The 22020-nt window shown below is 38.0% G+C and overlaps 1 protein-coding gene across 2 annotated transcripts in view; it reads right to left on the reverse strand.

Moving 5' to 3' along the window:
* The window catches only part of SLCO5A1 (solute carrier organic anion transporter family member 5A1), a 70313-nt gene that overhangs the window by 16512 nt on the left and 31781 nt on the right, over positions 1 to 22020 (reverse strand). For both annotated transcript variants that reach the window (XM_082754676.1, XM_082754675.1), the window contains 4 exons: positions 21439 to 21571; positions 15637 to 15863; positions 7782 to 7946; positions 2735 to 2933 (listed from right to left, as the gene is read on the reverse strand). In XM_082754676.1, the coding sequence (XP_082610802.1) occupies positions 2735 to 2933; positions 7782 to 7946; positions 15637 to 15863; positions 21439 to 21571 (724 nt within the window). The remainder of the gene's footprint in view (positions 1 to 2734; positions 2934 to 7781; positions 7947 to 15636; positions 15864 to 21438; positions 21572 to 22020) is intronic.

Here is a 22020-nt window from a genome sequence, read left to right on the forward strand (position 1 = left end):
GGCTCTGAAATGCTGAGATGTATAATACAGGGGTGTCCTTGACCTTCCTGATAACAGAACTGCTGATAAGGCACCAACAACGGAAAAACTGCTTGTGCCCAACATAAAACAGCAGAGAATCCTTGCATGTAGAAATGTATTCTAATCTCTGTGTGCCTCCAGGTCCCATCCACTTCCCTTCAGCTGGTACAGTCAAAAAAATACTGAGTTATGAACCATACTGAATTATAATGTATCACTGACTACATTGCTCAGTGCTGATGTGCATGTATTTCTGTTAACTAAAACCCAGCTCTTATGTGCTGGCTTATATCTCAACTCACCAAAGGCAAAGAGCTACTTTTTTGAATGTAAGAGAAAAGGAAAGGAGAACTGAACATACAAGTCCAAAGAAAATCAAGAAAGGAGAATCTCCCCTACAGTATGTCTACACTGCAGTGCAGCTGAGATCTCCAGGCTGCTGCCAGCACAAGTACCTCAGACCTGACATCGCCAAGCTAAGGTAGAGCATTGTGCAAGACAATTTACGCTGAACCAAACAGCTCTAGGGCTTCTTGTATCTGATCTGGTGTGTTGAACTGGCTTTGATGTCTGTACACTATGCTGTGTGCAGTGAATGAAGAACATGTTTTATTAAACCTCGGAATGAAAGCATGCTTTTTTGTTGCACGAACAATTACATTCTTTGATGTCTGAGGAGAAGAGCTCCTTAGCAAGTAAATGATTTGAAGCTATCAAATGATTGACCATGAGGAATAACAGAATGTTTACCATGTCATATTTTCAAGATGAATTTATGAGTAGTGGTGCTTCTTTATTATTTTTTATCAGCTGATTTGATCACTGCACTAATAAAAAGTCATATAGGGCTGAGGCTGCAAACTCCTGAACCCTGCTTTATCACATGCTGGTTATTCTCAATTTCTGATGACATTACTGCCTAAGCATACCGATTTTTATACTGATTTCAAAGGCTTGATATACCTCAATATTTCACCAAATTCTGCCATTACTATGTCTCATCTCTTGTAAGTAAGAAGAATTAGATGAAGATGTAAATGAACTAATGCTACTGCACTTTCAGAACAGCTGTGGATAGACTCCTGTTTCAATTCATGCATTTACTGCAAATACTATTTACCATAAAAGTGAATTAGATACTCTTACAACTCTAATGTGAGTGTTCACATACCAGTAGTTTTCCTTGACTTCAATTTTGGAATAGATTTTAATTACATAACACTTTTTCACATGCAGAGAACTACAACCTTCTCATTAGTCAGACAGGGACATTCTCATTCACTGCACAGTTCAGTTCATTGCTATCTGAAATTTATATTTTATTTCCAATTAATTTACATTTCTTCATCTACCCCTGCAGTCTTTCAACAAACATCACCAGAAGATGGACAATTGAACTGTCCTACCCACCTTCCATCCCCATTTTCTCCTTCTTCAACCCACTATGCTCAGATCAGGATTTATTGACCATGCTACTCCGCTCCACAGTTAGCCCACTGGCACTGAGATTTAACTCTAGGTATTAAGAACAAAAAGAATCATAGAAGCTTCCTACCGGCTCAAGACTTTTAGTTGCTGGTTTTCTTAGCATTAGTGTTTGACAGCAACTTAGTAACACACAGCAACATGCAATGCAAAATACTCTCTATGAAAAGTGTCTATTTTCTCCCTCCCTTGTTTTCCATTCTTCCTCTTTGTTTGTTATTTGGCTTGCTCACTGCCCCAGTGTAGTTTTTTCCTTATTTGATCACCCCTTTTCCTGCTCCACACTTCTTCTACAGTCTCTTCCAAAACTCAAAATGTCAGTCCAAAGCTAACCCTTAAAACTACAATATTCAAATATCTTTGATACCCAGCAACCAGCCATAAAAAAGAGGCAGACATTGTCTCAGATGTAGAAGCAAAGTGAAAAATACTGATTCAGATAAGTTTGTACTAGTCTGAAGGAAGCAATTTTGGGGAAAAGTTAATGCATTTTATAAGAAAGAAAATAAAAGCTCACGATCAAGCTTCTGAGGAACTACCTTCCAGTGAAACACCTTCTCACAACTTTTACCACACTTTCTTGCTTCCAAATATCCCTAATGTTTAAAAAATAGCCTATCATGCATTTCTTGATGTCACAGCCTAAATCCCTCACTCCCATTACTTTCCCACATCCATGCCTTCTTGTTCATGACAGCCTTCTTTAAGGATTGTAATCTGGTCAGTGTCCCTGGAAAGCAATGCCAGGGACATAAAACTTGTTAAAGGGTTCAGAAGCAGCACACATCACGAATGTCAACAGCATATGCACAAATAATTTATCCCAACTTTGGACTGAAGAAGATACTATTATGGTGATATTAAACAAACCTATTCAGAAATAATCTTTGCAATCCCTTTAGTATTTTCATAATTTTCCTGAGCAGAAAACATTTTGAAACACTATCTAAAGTTTTGGCAATCTGCACAGTATATTATTGTTGTTTTCCTGTGAAATTCACTGAAATCCGCTCTAACGCATTTTTCCATCCCTCAAAAAGGTGAGTTATTAGATAGACATCATTACAAAACAGATGTAAAATGGAAGGGCCACGTTCATATGTTCATACTACAATACTCACCATATTCCTATTTGATCATGTGGCTTCTTCAGTACATCAGCCATCAGCATTTTTTACATTTCTTTACCAGGCTTACTGGAAAAAGCTGGTGATACAAAGATACTTACCCAGTTGTATAAGGTATATTTATTCCCCCTAGATTAATGCTTTCACATCCAACAATGAAGAGAGTTGAAAAGCACAGCAAAGACACACCACTGCAGATCATAGCCAACTTTGCAGACTCTCTCGCACCAAGTTTCAGTTTTTTGATAATGTAGCCGCCTAGGACAATACCAACACCAGCACTTGGAACAATAATCACACCTGCCAGGATGAAATTCAAGCAACATTAAAACAGGATGTATAGAAATAGAATAAAACATAAATATTGTTTTAATTCCCTAATTAGATGACTATAAATGCTGTACTAAGATCTCCATTGTCTGATTCTCTGCTAGTTAGCAAACTGAGTCAGACTTTTCAAACCTCTGGAGTGTTGTCAAAGAATTAATGAAAGCCTCCTTATGATATTACCAGCAGCCAAAGCACTATAAGAGACCTATTGTATTTACAAGCAGAAACATTGCTTTGTATTTATTTTAGAATGGGGAGAAGGGATATGCATTGCTCCCAATTACTAAAAATATGAAGAAATCCAAATTTGGACATGGATCTTCCTCTTCTTACTCACATGATTTAGTACAGCAAAGCACAGATGTTAACCTAAGGCAGGACCCCTGAAGCCTGCCCAACTGGGAGCACGTGCAGGCAGCTGGCTGCGAATTCTGCATTCTGGTAACTTGGCTCAAGTGGAATAGCACTTTCCTACATCAGCAGCCCCATTCATTTCAGCACAGCCACTCAAGGTCTAAACTGATTAAACATGATTAAAGGAATTAAAATAAAGGAATTAAATCAAACACAGTAAGTTTAAGTCAAAAAAGACATGCCCATGAAATTTTTGTCACTGGTGGCAGTTTGGCTATATGACACAAGGCTGTCCTCACTTCCCAGTGCTTGAGGTGTTAAGTCATTTAATTTCTTGCGCACCTTAGCTTCTCTTGGCTTTTGCTTCTAACATGTGAGAAAGTCTTTAAATAAGGTCTTTGTTAATAAAGATGTGTATATAAATTCCATATATAAATACAGAATTTGAACAACTTTGGCAGCTGCATGTAGGGAGAAGAAGCTAAATATTATAACACAAATTCTTAAAGATGTTGGTCTAGTTTCTAAAGAAGCCTGCAAGATTATCACTTGAAAATATCTTTAATATTATCACAAAGCAATAATATTCTCATATAATATTCTCATTCTCTGCTACTTTGTGTAAAGGTGAAGGAGACATTACATTTATCAAAATGTTGAGATTGAGAAAGCAAAAATAAGAGGTAAAAATAGTTGCTGCCTTAATTATACTTCCATCACCAATGACATTATAAAGTAAAATGTCATTTCATGAGGAAGATTCTTAATAACAACCCTTCACAGAATCAAAAACAGTTTCAAAAGAGCAGAATTTAAATTTATAAGCCTTTCTAGGAGAATTAAATGATTTCACAAAGTTCAAATCTGTTACCTCTCTCAAGTTTCAATGCCTGGAATATGAACAAGGGAAACAGATGCCAATCCTTTCACTTGCACTGAAAACCTTCTCTTCTGACTGTGGTAACTCAGCCATCTAAGCCTGCCATGCAGGCCCTGCTCTAAGAAGTCCACATCAGAGAAGCCCACGTACCCAACGAAGGAAGACTGGGATCATTTGTGAATGGCTTCTGAAACACCCATGTCAGATGAACCAAATTTCATGGATCAAATCCTTGGTTACACTAGCTACGTGAATTAAAGATATACCTCAATATAAGGGGTTATTGGATATAATTAAACTTTGTATTTTATTAGTCCTTCCACCTTACAACTTAGCTTTGAGTTCTTAACATCTTCTGGACCTGAATTTATCTTCTCTTTCATATTCTCTTGAGGGCATGTATGTTAGAAAAGCCTTTCATTAGGTGTGAGACTGTGTGTCTATGTCTAGTGTCTTGTCAAAACTGGGCATGTAAGTATTTTGTGAGGCATTTGGTTAGTGGCTGTTCTGTTAGTGAGTTATACTGCACTGCTGTTTGCAGACATCCTCTGCCACAAAGAGATTAGAACATAAAAAAGATTAGAACATAAATAAAGAGGAGATGAGCAGGAACAAACTGCCTGCCTACGCTGTCTATCATTCAGGAGGATGAAAAGGTAAGGGCAAACCTACACAGAGGATGCATAAAGAGAAATTCCTCTACGCAAACTATAGCAGGGGATGGAAAAGCCTTTCTGGGAGAAACTGGAAGGACAGAAACAGATTTAGCTGCTTGTGGTGAAAGCAGCAGCTCATTCCTTCCTGCATGTCAGGAAGGCTGAGAAGTTCCCTTGCCCCAAGTACAAATTCTTCATCCCTATGCTCCTCTCCTTTCCTGCAGGGGATGTAAAATCAGAAGTGATATACTGTCAAGGGAACGCTGCTGCTACAGTGCACTTCAAGGAGAGCTTACAGGGCAAAGCAAAGCATGTACATCTAATCAGGACACGCATTCTTCATTTTCAAAGCCATTTAAAGGAATAAAGCTTAAGATCTGATTCTATGCTGTTGCACTGCACTTTCCTTCATTTTATAATGACAGTTTGGCTTACAGGAATTGTGCATGTGCCAAAAAGCCTCCTTGCTACAGTGCTCCAAGGCAGTATCAGCTTTCAGTCAGCAATTTTCAGGCTTTGTCCTTTTTTGCTGTTGTCAGCTGCAGCACTTGAGGCTTTCCACAGTGGCAAAAGATGATATTAACAGATACTAATAGTCTGGTAACAGAAAACTGCAATATCTGCTAAGAGGGATACACTTCCAAAGAGAATACTGTAGAGATTTTCAATCCAATTCTGTCTGAGATAATGTGCTATACCATTTCTAGAGCTAAAGGGAGATCCAACCTATTTGTAACCAGCTTAGCACAAGTTACCAGAGCAGGGCTTTATAATATAGCAGCTCTTCCAACTACAAATTATTTGAACTCTCTTTTTCACAAGTAAATCTTCTATCAAAGCACTAGAAATTTTAACCGTATTTGTCTAATATCTACCTGCAACCTGAAGTCAAAGTTAATTTGGGAGTAAATCAAGGAGGCTGAATGCCACCTGCTCTACACATGGAAAATAAAATTCCAAACAAGACAAGACTGCAGCACAAACTGCACAAGTTAAAGATATGAAATTTGACACATGGCATTTTTGCTGCTGATTAATGCCATGTTTGGTTAAAAATAGAAACAAATTAATTAATTCTAGCTAATTAAGGAATTGCTGCTTATGAATTGCGATGGAAAATGACCAATATAAAATTTATATCAGTCACATAAGATTCAGCAAGGCAATGTATATATAAAGTATGGATCCAGTAGTACAAATAAATTGTAAGTCCTCCTTCTGCAAACCAGAAAATTTTAGAAACTGAACATATTTATTAGATTAACTAATAGAAATCTCATGCAAAATCTTGTTTCCTTTTCCAATTTTTCCTAGAAAAATAATTTATAAAATTAATAACAACTGTTGATATTCGCGCTAAGTTTAGGAGTTGGGGATGTGGAAGCAGTGCTCACTTGTCCATGTTGAACATACAGCCTGAGCTATTTCATCTTCTTCTGGTGCCTTAAAATAGTCTTTATCTATTAATTTCTAACAGGGCAAACTACACATCCCAACAACACAGGGGAATCTTCACATCCTCAATAGGGTCACATTCTTTCCTCTTCTTATAATGTGCTGGTTGTTGAATGTTTTGTCTGGTAACCAAGTTTCTGTCTTAACCTGAGAATGACATGAGTTACAGAGCAGCAATCCCATTAAGACTCATTACAGCAAAACTCCTGTGCATGTGTAGCTACATTAAACTTCAAGTAGAATCATGGCTCCATCAATCAAATTTTCTTCCTTAGATACAGAACACAGGGATTTCATGCCCCGAAGAAAATCTCATCCCAGCAAATTCTCAAACAGAAGTCACCTCATGGTGCTTCTCTGATGCTTCTCCTCAACACTCTAGAGAGATTTCTTGTGTATCTTTCAGCCACTGTAGGTAACAAATGATTCCCATTTGTCTCTGTGTCTTGCCCCTCTTTCTCTCAGTACTTTTTGTCTTCTCCTCATACTTCACATTTCCTCCCATAACTCACTCTCCACCCCACTATGCCTTCCTACTCAGGTGTAATACCTGGAAGCATGGGGGAGCAAAGAATTAACCTGCCCAGCATTCAAAGATATTCTGTATGGAACACAGTAAGGAGAAGGCAAAAAGATGCTTATAAAACAAAAAGAAGACACTGATTGACAAGAAGATGGGAAGGGAGATGACCTTCCTGCCGTGGGTCCCAATTCTGCACAAAAATTTGTCCCCTTCCCCTAGGGGAGTTGCAGGTGGAGCTCATCCCTCTCTCATCCCAGAGCAGTTATGAAGCTGCAGAACAGAAACTTTGAAGCTATGTTAATAGCTGACTTGGCTGCACTTTACTACAGCAGCAGGGAAAGTGTCACAGCTGCAAAAGAGGGGCCTCAGACCTGAAATGCCGGGAGAGGGAGCATTTGAGGAGCTCTCCTGGCTAGACTGGATTGCTGTGTGCTCTGTGTTAATAAACAATTAGGGAGAAGACCATCAGCCTGGAGGGGAGAGATGAGTAAAGGAAGGATGGTACAAATAAACAATTGGTCACTGGAGAAAAGGAAAGGTTATAATATTTTAAAGATCAAAGTGGATGTAAAATTCACATAAAATAAGAACAGTTTTAAAATATATTTTAAGCCACACAAATCACAGCAACACTCCTGGGCATTTTCTAGCTTTTGTTGCTTTCTTTCCCCCTGAAGGCTATTAACATATTAGAAAATGTCACTATCTAGGCTCATGGGAAAAAAAAAAAAAAAAAGCACTCTTTAACAATATAAATAGGTTCACATTTTACTAAACAAATATAGCAAACATGAAAGAACAGCCTGGCTATCTAAACAATCACAAAGGCACAAAGCTGAATTGAATATCCTGTTCTAAAAACCGTGTTTTCAGTTCATTCCTATATTGATTTATTTCATCAGCCAAAGAACAACAACCCTTGCACATTACACTCATTGGCAATGCCTTACCAGTGTAGATGCTGGCATTGGAAGCTGGGATGCCAAACTGTGACTCGATGAACTTGGGAATGAAGGTAATAAAAGCTGTAACAATGGCACTCTCAGCTGTGTATGACAAACTCACAAAAAGGAATGTCATGTTGCTTAAGATCCTGACAGCTGCTCTTGGAAGCTCTATAAAGTGACAAAAATGAGAAATGAATGTTATAAATAATGAGTGAAAAACAAAAGCAAACTGGAACAAAACAAATTGATTTTCTTTGAGATGGACTGTAAATAATGGCTTGCTAGCATCTGGCTATTTGCTGAGCGGAAGGGAGAGTGCATATTTTGAATTGCACTCTTTGCTGCTTGCTCTTACACTATCTCACTGCATCGCCCCAGGGCTGCAGTCCCATTTTTCACAAACAGAACTGAAGACTGCTTTAACAAAAAATGTCTAAAGAAACACAGCCCACGCAGTAACAGTAAAAAGCAAGGAGAAACAGCAAGAAATTGTAGCAAATTTGGAATTATTCTGACGTCTTATTTTGAAATAGCACCCTGCTGAACTGACAATACTGAATTTTGCACTCCACATGAGGAAAAAAGACCCCATGCCTTCTGCTTAAAAGACCACAGTTGGAAAGCTGGGATAACAATACTGTAATTTGAAAAAGAAACCAAACAATTTTACATTAAACATTTTTGTATATGATTAAAAAATTTTACAAAAGCATGCAGACAAAGTGTACTGAAAAAATGATGTCAATATCAATGAATCTCAACATACATTACATACAACTAATATTCCCAGAAGGGATAAAACAATCAATTAAAAATGAGAGCATATCATTAGCTTAAATTGAAAAAGTGTTCATAGATGTTGCAATTATCCTTAAAGCAAATACCAAAACACCATGAAATTCAGAACTGTAGTTAAAAAAAAAAAAAAAAAAAAAAACACTTAAATACTTTTAATTCAGTCCTTTAGTGATGTCAAGATGATAACAGCTCTATTCACGACTCTTTTTTTTTTTCAGATTTGATGGCACGATTTTTAAACATTTTTTTCCCTTGGGGCTTCTACCAAGATCAGATGTTCTGTCCAAGCATGACAAGTATTATTTTCAGCCCAACAGTAGCTTCCTACTTTTCATGTGAACTGAACCAAAGCCTACTGAATTCAATGTCAAGAACACCCATTAGAAATATAATGTATTGAGTAAAAGCACAGAACAGTAGAACTCCTGAGCTGGAACATTACTGAACCTAAAAGTTGTCAAGTCAAAACTCTGTCTCATTTACTCCATTGACTCCAGCAGGTTATCTGTATAAAAGCAAACAGAGTTTAGAATCCTGTCAAGTCGAAGCTTGTCAGACTGCAAATTAGTACCTCAGTTGTCTGACTGCATCCAGACTTAGCTTATGCCAGTTGTCAAAAATAATCAATTCATTATGAGTATGGGGTTTATAATTTTAATGTAGACAAATGCTCTCTTGCTGCGTCTATAAAGAAAAATATTAAATGTTAAATACTAAATTTGCTGGAAATAAGTGATGTATAACCTGTATTGAGAAGCACTGAAACTTAATGTTTTTAACCACTTACTGTTTTTGTGTTTGTTTGTTTTGTTTTTTTTTCTACTTGTGGCACTGTTTACAATCGCAGAACAGGAAAACAAATGAAAACGCAAGTCTGAGGCAATATAATATCAACATATCTGCAATATATGTAATGTAGCTGTCCCTGTGCAAAAATTACACTACAGTAGTGAGTAACAAAAAAAGTTTACTGGTATTTATTGTCAAATATGATGCATGTTCAAATTGATCAAAACTGATTTCATTGTCCAAGAGGAAATGAAAGAGATAAAACATCTACAATACATTTAGTCCTCAAACCTCATCAACTTTTGCTTTATGTCTGGTTTTGGGTTGGGTTGGGTTGGGTTATCTGATGGAGGCATAGATGCAAAAAGAATCCAAAGAGCAAGAACCAAGATGCTTTTGCAAAGCTTCTCATGAGGCTAAGATGATGCAGTTTAAGAAAACTGCTGCCACAGGGCTGCAGTGGTGCAGCTGTAGCCGGATTTCCCTGGGGACATGGTGCAGGATTGAATGCCTCTCCCTCAAAATGACGGCAAACAGTTATGACCATGCTGCTGCTGTGAGAAAGGGGTCAGAAAAAAGCAAGTGTGCCAGGATCGGATCTGCTAGAAAATGAGCATTTGGGTGTTTTTAATCATGGGCAGCAGCATTCAGTTTTCTGGGTGAGGAGGAGATGACAGAAACACTGGCAGAGAGACTACACACTGGCTGAGGCAGCTCATCACAGCACCAAGAGCCAGAGCTGGCAAATGCATGATACCAGCCTCAAAAAAAAAAAAAAAAAAAAAGACATGTTCATCTTAAAAGATATTTTCCCTTACGGGAAGACAAAAGTGACAGAAGGGGAACAAAACAAAAAAGCCAACATCCCCTAGGACACCTGGTTGGCCCCTACCTTTTTTTTTTTTTTTTTTTTTTTTTATCAATGCTGACTCAGCAAGAACACAAACCTCCCTGTTTTCAAATGCAGCAAATAGATAGGACATCTTCACTGTTGCTCCAACTCTGTCCTCCCTGCCAAAGTTTTAGTTAAAAGAAGACAAAAAGGTATACAATTGAAAACTTCTTATGGAAGTAAAGATGCCTGTTCAGTAACAGCAAGTGGCATTACCATCAGCCACTCTGGCGGTCTACTCTAGCATCTAAACTTTGTTTATGTATATTAGGATCATGTATGATACATACACAGACATGCAATTGGTATGAACAGACCAAAAATACATGAGGAAAAAAAAAAAAACAACAACAGCATCTTTCACATTTCAACCTCATTGTGCTGACTTAAAGTAAGTGTTGGTGGAAGAGTGACTTTGAGTAGGCCTCCTAAAAAGCTCTATAAATGTGGAAGAAAATAATAAGGTGGTAACTTTCAAAGACTGGACATCACAAAGAGAAATGTCATTTCACTAGGATGATGAATTTGGTGTTCTCTGTAGAAATAAACTGGAAGTCTCTGGCCCAGAACTAAATCCAAGGTCTTTGCTAAAATTATTATTTTAAAGGACTTTGTCCAAATATAATACCTAGTAAAGTTTAGCCCTTCCTGGTAAAACTGATCTTTGGGAAAATGTATGGTTTAGAATTTTTTATCTAAAGATACCAAACAATTAATTAGATAAACAACTGCGGAGCTATTGAACATTTTGCTCTGGCATTCTGATGTAAAGCTGTGCTTTCTGTTAACTCCTACTTATATCTTTCAGGGTACTGAGCACTCAGCCTAAAGGTCATTATTAATTTGAAAACTAATTAGCACATTCAAAACTGGATTTGTACTGCTAAATAAATAAAATTCAGAGTATCTTGGAATAAGCACAAGTTCTCTTAAACCCATGTGAAGGATTCTCCAGGGAACAGCTCTGTTCTGATTGCTGTAATTTCTGGCACGAAATAAATAATTCCTGTACGCTGCACCAACGCATGCAACATGTAGCAGTTGAGGCTTGAAGCTCTTTGTGATTCCTGAAGAGCAACTGCCTGACATACAAAGAAAAGCTTTTTATTAAGAGTTTTGCAAATAAAAATACATATCCAGAATTGGGTTTTCTCTGGTTTCCTCCTATGATTACAATAAAACCCTGTGCAACAGAACCTGCATTACTCTCCAGAATCTAAGAATTCTAGTAAGAAGCAAGAATGATAAAAACCTTAAGGATCCTTTGTACTACATAATCAATCATGCATTTAAAACAATTCAATGTCACATTATTTTTGTGCGACTAGCCATAGGCCTAGTCTTTCATTTCAAGGTCATTATTAAACCTGTCAGGTTCAGATTTTTAGCAGGTCTTCAAGAATCATCCCTCCTTTTACCAAGTGTGTAGCAGAAACAAACTTCATTCTGTCATTTGAACAAATAAGTCTCTATCAATTACATTCCTAAAACGGAAGCAATAATTTAGTATGGCTGCAAATACGTTCACTCTACTGTAAAATAATTAAAATAGCAAATTCTTCATTTTGTTTTTATTTTTTAAATAACATAAATATGTAACTAAACATAAATTGGAACCTGCCTTGCTGGACTGGTTTGCTACCTTACTGGCAGTTTTCTTCCCCTGCTGCTCTTTCACCATATTTTACCTCTAGCCTCTATTCATTTTCTTTCACTGATGTGCTGGACCACTGCTTGACTCATGGTAAGGGAATAGCCTAAGAAAAATCTGCAAGCAATACAAATATTTGTAAATACTGCTCTAAGCGAAACTCTTAAAGCACTGTAAACAGTATTTCAATTAAAAATAAATAATAATAAAAAAGAAATAATCCCAACTTTACTTCCTTTACTGTAATTCATTTTCTTTTAGCCCTGTTCTTTTACATCTAGCCAAAGGTGAATACAACCAGGGGAATAAACTATCTGGCTCTACAGCACCGTCCTCTCATGACCCTTGTAAGGGTGACACATGCATCAGCAAGAGGATCTCCTTTCCAATTGTGCTCAAAGTCCTGACAGCTCTGTCCCAGACAGCTCTGAGAGTAGTTTATGCCATACTGAAATCCCAGGGACAGCTTCTGTATTCACACAGTACAAAGCAGAGCCAATATTTGAGACAGAATTTTGGTTTTGTTTGTTGGAATGGAAATTACCATTTTCAGTCACACATGACTATTTGCTTGCTTTCAAGCAGCTTCTCAAGGCTCCAGATAATGTTGCTCATCACTGTACAGGGCCACGCCAACCCTTTCTATTTTGGGTCCTCCAGGATGACAGAAGCCAGGAGCAGGGGGAGTGACCAGCTTGAGGTCAGTGGCACAGCAGAACCTCCAGCCCACAGTCTCCTGAACTCTCTGACATTTACAGGGCTCACTGAGCACCTCTGTGCACAGCCCAGCATCTCCTGCTCTTGTGCTGATTCTTACCGACTGCTCGTCATCTACTGCAGCAACTTCAGTTGGGTTCCTCGAGGGAGCACTTCAGCACTTCACATCCCCCAGGAACTTCTTTTACCTTGGCCTGCATTATTGCCATGCATAATTATCCCATCTCATTTCAGGATTGACTGGGAATGGCATACGACAGCTGGCAGACGTGAAAAGGCTGACAGGAAAATTGCACTTTTAAGAGGCTGCGCTCAGATATAGCTCTGCTTTAAGTACATATATATAGGGAAAAAAAAAAAAGACTATTATAAAGTACATGCAATTAACACCTCTTAGATTAGATCAGTCCATTTTAGGTGAGTGATATATGCATTTGCTTTCTTTACTCTGCCCCTTTATCCAATTGCACAGTCAGTTGCATTACAGCGGTAAGAAAAATGGTCTGCAGAAACAGTTTCTATGGTACAGAACCCTAAGGGTATCCATATAATAAATGAAAACAGAGGTTTTGTTTGCTCAAGTTCTTGATTTATCTCTGTGTGTGGGATTACACTATGACTTCATTATAAATCTTCTTTATCTCATGTTATTTATGTTACCTCCATTTCTTCCAATAAACAACATCCAATTTTCTTCCTCCTATGACCTATATAATGCTTTTGATACCTGCCTCAGAAGCATTCTCCCTCTCACTTTGTTTACTTGCAACATAAATAGAAAAGACTGAATTCCAAACCCTTGTGTCTTGAAAAATGAGAAAAAGCAAAGATGGATCTATATTGTTATCTGATTCTAGCTCTATCACGGGCCAACAAAAACCCTAGGTCACTGAAGTTGGAAGATACTTGCAGTGGGAGCCAGTTTTGTTTTGTATCATCAGACTGTGCTGGCAGCTATTGCAGGAAAAATGACCCTAGCCCTCTCCTATCACAACTTTTCAATACCTTTTCATTCACCTAGAAAACTAACTTCAATGAAATTAGGGCAAGTTACAGCAGGACAAGGTTTCCCAAGAAAGACAATGTCAGATCAGAAGATCAAAGTAAACAGTCTCTTCCATGAGACTTTCCCTATCAAAGATGCACAGACTTTACAGGTTAATGGCACTGACCTCTGTCATGACAGATTGCGACATCACTGGTATTTATTAGTACGGAACAGAAGATGTGACCTACTAAATCATCTGTCCCCCAGCTATTGCCTAAGCGGAGTTTCTGCCATAACATTCTATTAAAAGATGAAGCCCTGAAACTCAATGGGAAGTATAAATTGTACACTGCATCTCAGAAGCAATGCTAAATGACTTAGACACATGTGGTCCTTTTTCCTTCCCATTATAAATGACATTACATCAACTGAGAAGCTTGAGGCATGATCTCACTCCATAAAGCCCACTTAAACTTGAAAAATAATTAAATGACAGTGCATTCCTGCTGCAGGCCCTCTTTGCTAGGGCAAATGACACCTAATAGGAAAGCTATTATCAGCTTATAGCAAAATACTTTTCCCTGTGTTATCTTGACTCGCTCAGTGTCTCTCTGACATGTGGAATATAATGCTGTTTTTCACAGTTCCACATGGTGAAGTTTCTCTTCTAAAGAAACTCAAATGTTTTGTATATGAGAAGCTCTAATTTGGAGGCACAATTATTATGTTAATGTAGGATTTTGTTAGTAGAAGGTATGATACACATTTAGGCTGATATATGCCTTAGACTCTTACGACATGACCTGGAAGGTGAAATTATGTTCAGAAACGGAGAACCAGCATCATGAAAATCCTCCAGTTGCAGAGTTTGGCTAAACACCTGTATCTTTTCCAGGCACACCTACAGGATGAAGCAGTTGCTCTACTGTGACATTGCCGGCAGTGGTTAGAAAGAAGTCCAGCCTGATCTCCTGTTTCCTACCTCCCTGACCTAGTAAGAATACCTTGATAGGAGAACCCCACAACTACTTTTGCTAGTCAGAGGCCTATAGGTTTGAAGGAAAAAAAAAAAAAGAAAAAAAAAGTTTAGAGTACAAATTATGTCTAATGATACAAATGACATTTCATGATTTCTCTTAGTCCTAATTTCATCAGAGTATCATAAACCTGGAACAGAGCTTTCATATCACAGAAATCAGGGTGGACAAAACAGCATCGATAACACAGAGGCATTAAGTTTTGTTCATTTTTATCCTGTATTATTCAATATTAAGACACTTTTAAGCCTACATTTTAAACTTCTAAGTTACTTGCTTCACATTGATTCATTTTTAACAACACTGCATTTCTTCCCACGGCATTTTATCCATCACTAGTAGTGACTGTTAAATTTCACATTAATATTTTACTCATTGAATAAAATAAAAATCACATTACTTGTCCATCTTTTGAATTCTTCTTGTTTCAAAATTAGCACAGGTTTCATTCATCCTTGCCTTTGGAAAACAAAAAAAGCTTGCAATACATAATAGCCAGGTAATGCATATGAAATAAAACAATCTTCACCAGTTAACTTGCTAAAATAGAGGAAAGTAATTTAAATCACTTAACTAGAATTCCTTTTTTCTTGTTTTGCTTATTTTTCAGAAGAGCACTTTATTTTGTGAAGAAAAGATTAAGCAAGTACGACAATTGCAAACTGCAAGGTGCACAAATGTGCCTGGTAATAAAGGTCATATAGTTTGATATAGTTATATGACCTTACAGTTTGCCATACAACTATAGCAAACAGACCCCCTATTACCTATTTGTCACTGGTACACTATAAATGCTTCAGTAATTTATGTAAAGTGATGTCTTACTCTTGCAGGTGTACTTTGTAATTTTAAAAGACCATCAATAGCAAAGTATAGTATTACATACAACATTCAATAAATCTGCCTTCAATTGCACTTCATACAACCCTAGAAGATGAACCTGTAAACAAAATTTAAAGCATTTAAAACTTAAAAACAAACCTCACCTTTAACATTTTTTCCAAATCCCATAGAGGCAGGAACTGCACTGTCTGCTTGCATTTTGCTATTTGTTTTCTCTTTCATGACTTCATCATCACTTGATACATCATCAGAGTTCATCTTCTTTTTCTTTTTCTTTTTTTTATGTCGAGGAGGAAGCTTTTTTGGAAAGGTAAACATTGGAAATATCACAAGGAGCATTGCAATGGCACAAAGAAGAAATCCACTCCACCTAATGCCAGGAGATAGGAACAGAAATGAAAGCCAATGCATTACATGAAATAAAAACACCAAAGTGATTATTACAGGCTGTACTAGCTGGAAGGACAAATTTGCAAAATATGGAACACTGAAATTAGAGTAAATTAATTGAGTGGAGGGGAGCTTTTACTGCATTAAAACCTTTAATTAGAAGATGTTTCTGTTGGCTTTCCTACTGATAAAGGTATTTATACAGAAACCAGCAAATGGTTTCTGAAATAGCGCCAGGTTTGAATTCCTGTAAGTTTTCGCTTCTGATAACTACTCAGTACCAAGCTCTTAGAAGTAGGCATTCACTTTTACTTTGCCTTTCTCAGATAATTCACAGTAAAGGAATATAGTATTCCTCCGGAGAACATGAAAAAGGTTATCCACAGCATTATCCATGGCATGATGTCCAGATGGATATATCAGGGCTAAATCTGTTCTGCTTTCCAGTGCCAACTTCTCAGTGCACTGACTGTCCAACCCTCTCCCTTCCTAGTGAAGAGCTCCTGAAGCCTGGCTGTACACAGGCAATGTCCTGCAGTTCATGCCAGGGCTTAAGCCTAGGACCTTGCAGCTCTGCTCTGCTACCATGACCAGAAATACCCCTTCACAAATAAATCCCTCTTCTCTCCCTCTGTTTTATAAGAATGGGACACAATCTGCCCTATGAAGACATCTTGGCTCACACTGAACAACTTGGGGCCTACTCACAGAGAAGGATAATGCAGGATGCAGTGCCAGAAATGGGCCAACAGTATACACACAATTATCTTCCCTGAGGCCACAAACCTTCAGTAACTTTAACATGGCCACACAGATGGGCAACAGGGCCTTACCAGATGTGCAATGGGGCCTACTGGAAAGTACACTAGAGTTAACCTTCAGCAGTCAGAAGGCAGGTAGTCGAGTATAAGGTAATATATTTTTTCCTCTGCATTTTCCTCTACTAAAAGACTGCAGGGAAATATGTCTAACTCACACCAGTGCTTCCATAAAGAAGGATGACCTCAGAAGTCACCCACCGAGTTCTTGCAGTGTACTGAAAGTGTGGGTGTCATTAGGTACTAACCTAATTTACACCAGTGCTTGGAAGCTTCATTGAAGTTAATCACCTTACTCCAACATCGAAGCACAAGAATGAAAGTTTGAAGCTCTTTGCTTTCAAATCACAGTTTGCGGGACAAATTTTATATTTTTGTACGTCCTTTACCCTTAATAAAGTAAGCTACCTCAGGAAGCTACTAATTAAATATTTGTGCACATTTTTAACATTTAAAAGTATAGAGAAGAGAGGATTATCTGCACAACAAACAAAAATGTTTGGCATCACTTTTGCCATGCAAACATATTGCAAACTATATTTTTAAACAAAGGCTGATCCATACACGTGTGTAATGTTTTGTGTGATAACAGGTTATGCAAAGGCAAACACCAAACAAACTTCCATGTGTAACACTGATTTTGTTAGGAAGATTGTGCAGGGAGCTTTTGTGAGGCAACTCTAAGTTACTGAAAGTTTTCACTTGCTTTGATATTACATAAACAGAAAATCCTCTATTCACTCATTTTAGCTGATAAAATACATGGATTAGCAACCAGTCTTTCAGAAGGATCAGTCAGCACTATCGAATAGGGAATATATCGGCAGGCTGAATAAAAACGTAGTAACATCCCTTTCAGGACCTCAAAGGCAGAAGCTGCAAAGCACTGATCAAAGAAACAATCTGTGGCAATAACAGATAGAAATATGAAACCACCCACTCAGCAGGAAACAGCAAAGGAGACAGGGCCTTGTGATGTAGCACGAGATGAAATTCAAATCCAAAGGGACCATTATGGCAGCATACCAAGTGCTGGAGATGTCACAAATGCAGCAGTGTATGTAATTATGTGCACTGTCTACATTTCACATCTTCCTGGAGCAGTATCAAAGAACTCGGAAACAGACAAAAGAGGATATCAAAAATAATAAAGACACCTACAATGGGAAATGAGAGGTCAGAATGGGATCTGTATTAATTAAAAAGCCCTTGATTTCCTGTGTTCTTGAAGTCAAAGAAAATATGCAGGGGAATACCTCAAAGGCATCTGCACAAGCCTTAAGACCTCAAATAAAAGCAATTAAAGCTAAGGAAGGACCAGACAGTGCTGGAGGAATTCCTTTAAACTTCTTCCACTTGTGTGGAATGATGATGAAAGATGATATAAGAAGATCCAAGTATTAAGCAGATTCAGAACTAGGTAAACACTTCAAAAAGTGTCAGCAAAAGAAAAGTTGATTCAAAGCACTTGACAGACTGCCAAGGGCTACTCCACAACTAACGAGATCCCTATACCGCATATTAGCAGTTCTTAAAGACAACAGCATGACAAATGATTTCTAACAGATGTCCCCACAGTTACCACACTTGAATAAAAAGCAGTTTTAAACATTTGATGGGATGGCAAAGACAGCTGGCCTGTAATTTAGCCCAGAGCACCTACAAAAAACAGGTGTGCAAAACCCAGGTGTGCAACCCAAGTTCTGTGAAACGAGGAAAATCAAATCAGAAATAACCCTGAGAGAAGCACTTACTTTATCAGGTCTGACATGAGATAAGCCAGGTTGCCTGTCCTGCATATATGCAAAATACCTCTTAGAAAGGAGCAGCTTAAGTAAAAAAAACAGACCTCTGAGCAATTTTTGTTGTTGTATATCACTGTTGCTATATTTACTATCTTGTAATCATTGCCTCCTTTAATAGTGGAATTTTTCCACTGGTTCCTGTGATAAGTAGAGTTAGGAACCTTACAGCTATAATAAAGGAAAGATGAAAATCAAAGACACTAATTCACTTCAAAGGAGATGAGGCTGAGAAATCTCAAATATGATTGCCCATTAACTTATCTCAACTGCACCCTACTTTTGAAAAGCATGTCAGCTCTCTGAAGTGCTAGACTACTCTTATATTTCAAATTGTTAGATTACATACATAAAAATAAATTTGGATATGTGGCACTTCCCTGCAAGGAGTAAATGTCACAGTCCCAGAAAATAGACTTCAATGGAAGGAAAGTCTACACTTTCAGAGCCCTCTGTAACCAGGCAGTCATTAAGTAACAAGGGACAAAGGACCAGTGGTAACACCATTAGGATTATAATTTTAAAGGGTAGATAAAGCTTCAGAAAAGAAAAGAGAATAAGGCACAAATGCTCTAAGCGCCACTGAACTTTTATTAGAAGCCACCACAGACAGTGAAACTAATTACCAGATATTTGATAACAGGCAATACTCTTGAGAAAGTTAACAGAAAAAAAAAAAAAAAAAAGTAGAGACCCAAAAACCAACAGAGTAATACAGCAACCTGGAACACCATTTGGCAGTAGCCAATCTACCAATTTAATCAACGTGATGGAAAAAATTAATGACTTTTCTGTGCTGGCTAGAACATGACTCGCTTGCTGAGATGCTGTGACAGCTGATTTCCTGCCCTTCCTTCAGTCTTATTTGCATCACTTCTACCAGCACCCCTGTCTAAAACTGAAATCACCAAGATACCTGTTTAGGTGATATTGAAGATACATAAAACCCTGTTTAACATAAAATCTTCCAAATGCACAAACTACACTCTTTAGTCCCTTTTGCTTGCAAGGCCTGGCACAGTAGGTACTCTCAAAGCCTGAGCACAGAGATGTTTGTACAAAGTGACCTCTCACCACTACTACCACAGATTCATTGGCTAAAGCACTCCTGAAAGATGCTGAGGATCCAACCCTGGCACTCAGTCTTCTGAGGGAGGGAAGTTGAACTTGTAATTCATGAGAAAGGACAGGCATTTTTTTGCCAGATCTCTCTTGCACACTTGGCTATGATAACATTACAGATATCCAAGCTAGCTGTGTACTAGCAGTAGTGGCAGTCCATCAGCTGCTTCACAGAACTCGGTGCACACGGCCTGAGAAGCAGCTTTGGTTATGTCCATGCTGCTTTGGTTATTTTACCCTTAACTTATGTGTTTAAGCTACAGTCACAGAGATGTGCCCACACTACAAGGCAGCTACCTCAGTGGTTACATTATAGACAAACTCAAAATTAAAGCCTGCCTCACTTTCACATAGCCCCGCTGATTTCAATTAATGGATATATTTATGGGCCTGTTTGAGATTTCAGTTGAATAACTGAAACATTTCCCTAAAAGCACAATAAACATAAGAATTTTACTAGAAATGTATAATAGTTTGTTCTGGTTTCAAATCTCTTATTCAAAATTAGTCAAAGCTCTTTTTAACACTGTAGCACATTCACATCACAGATCTTTCCTGTGAGATATGTCAGTATATGGATGAGAGCACAGAGTCATTAATCCCAAGGTCACAGGTGAACTGAGTTCTCAGGTTTCATCTTCTCTGATTCAAAATTCAGCTAGACCTGTGCAGCAATGCTCTTGGGCTAAATAAGACATATAAAGCAGTGATAAACCTTCAAAGTATTAAGAACACTCTAAAGAATGATTTTTCATATCAAACTGTCAGGATTGATCACTGTAGGATAAAAAGAAACAGATATGGTCTAACTGAAGTGGCATAGTGACAAATAATAATCCAGTGCACAAGACCTAAAACTGTACTCTATAAAATACTGGAGTCAAGAATCAGAGAAAAAACACATCAAAGATGTGCTGAAACAAAAGCAAGCCCCCCAGCTTCTCTAAAGAGCCAACAAGATGATTCAAGGATGCTGATAAGCTCCTTGAAATAAACCACCAACACAACTAACAGCTGAGATGCACAGCAGGGGCTTCCTCCTGAGATGACAAACTTCAGTCTTCATTGGACTTGCATGAAGATTTCAAGACATATTTATGAATTATCTGGGGAAAAAAAAGCCAGTCAAAGCCCCCTCAAGACACGCTTCCTCAAGAAGACATTTCCAAGCAGGCCACATATCAAAGGCTGCACAAAGACATCATCTAAGGATTACGGTTGTTACATCTCAGCACTGCTGGCAACGTACTGTTTACTAGAGAATAATGTGATGGTTTACATCATCTGCTACTCAAACACAAGCCATCACCCAGAGTAACAAGACCAGAAAGGCTATGTTATGACACCATCCTATCTCTTTCTCCTAGACAACCGTAAATGAGTTTACTATTTCTCATTTGGGTTGCAGAGTTCAGCATTTCTAGCTGCCTGTTTTGGAAAACCAAAGCTGGGATTTACCCAGCTTCCATCAGGAAGGGATAGGCTCTGGGCAGCAGTGTTCTTGACAACCTCCTAAAATCTCCAGTATGCTGTCCTGCCATTCCTGTGCCGAGTGCTGTCAATCGGCACCAACTGTGTCAGTCAGAGGAAGTCCTGGAGCCAAAAGCAGGAGGTTTTCCATTAAGTGTACACACGTGTTTCTGCAGCATTTCCTCTCTGTCAGGAGCTAGTATCATAATCAATACAGCATATTCTTCTTCCTCAGCCTCCTCCTACAGACCCAAACAAGCCCTCAAGGGATATGATTTCCGACCCTGTCCCAGTTTCCTACTGGCAATTTAGAGAGTCATTCTGAAAAATGCTTGACCCTTACCAGTTTCCAATGAATCGGGGATCACTCTGGTCAATATAAACAGTTGTCCTAGGATCAACATAGAAACCAATAAGAAGTCCTCCCAGTAAGTAGCCAGCTGCAGGACCAAGTGCTCCCATTACATACATGATAGCTGAGGAAATAAAAGATCAGAGTTGTTAATCAATAACACTTCATTAGTTATTTGTATGTAAATTGGGGATCTAAAAGTGAAAGATGCCTCTTAAAGCAGGGAATTTTGCACCCCAGAAATTTCAGAGCCCTTTTTTGCAATCTTCAAAGGCAGCAATTTCTGTGTAAGTAAAATATCAGTAAGAAAATTACTGCTTTCTGCACATTTTCAGTCAAATTACAGATGGAAGTATACAGTATTTTGGCATTTTGGATGGAAAGCAGATATCATTTTGACAAGATTTTTCATATTTGGTAACATTTCCTTTGAATAAAAACTTAACAAATTTTAAAATATTAACAGAAAAAATATAAGTAATGGTAAGCAAAGAATAAAAATAATGCATGGCACCAAAGAACAGACTCCAACACTCCAACTTAGTTACCATCAGATTAATGCTGGATTTAAAA

Source organism: Aythya marila (genome assembly GCF_965140915.1).
Source record: "Aythya marila genome assembly, chromosome: 2".
Classification (NCBI taxonomy): domain Eukaryota; kingdom Metazoa; phylum Chordata; class Aves; order Anseriformes; family Anatidae; genus Aythya; species Aythya marila.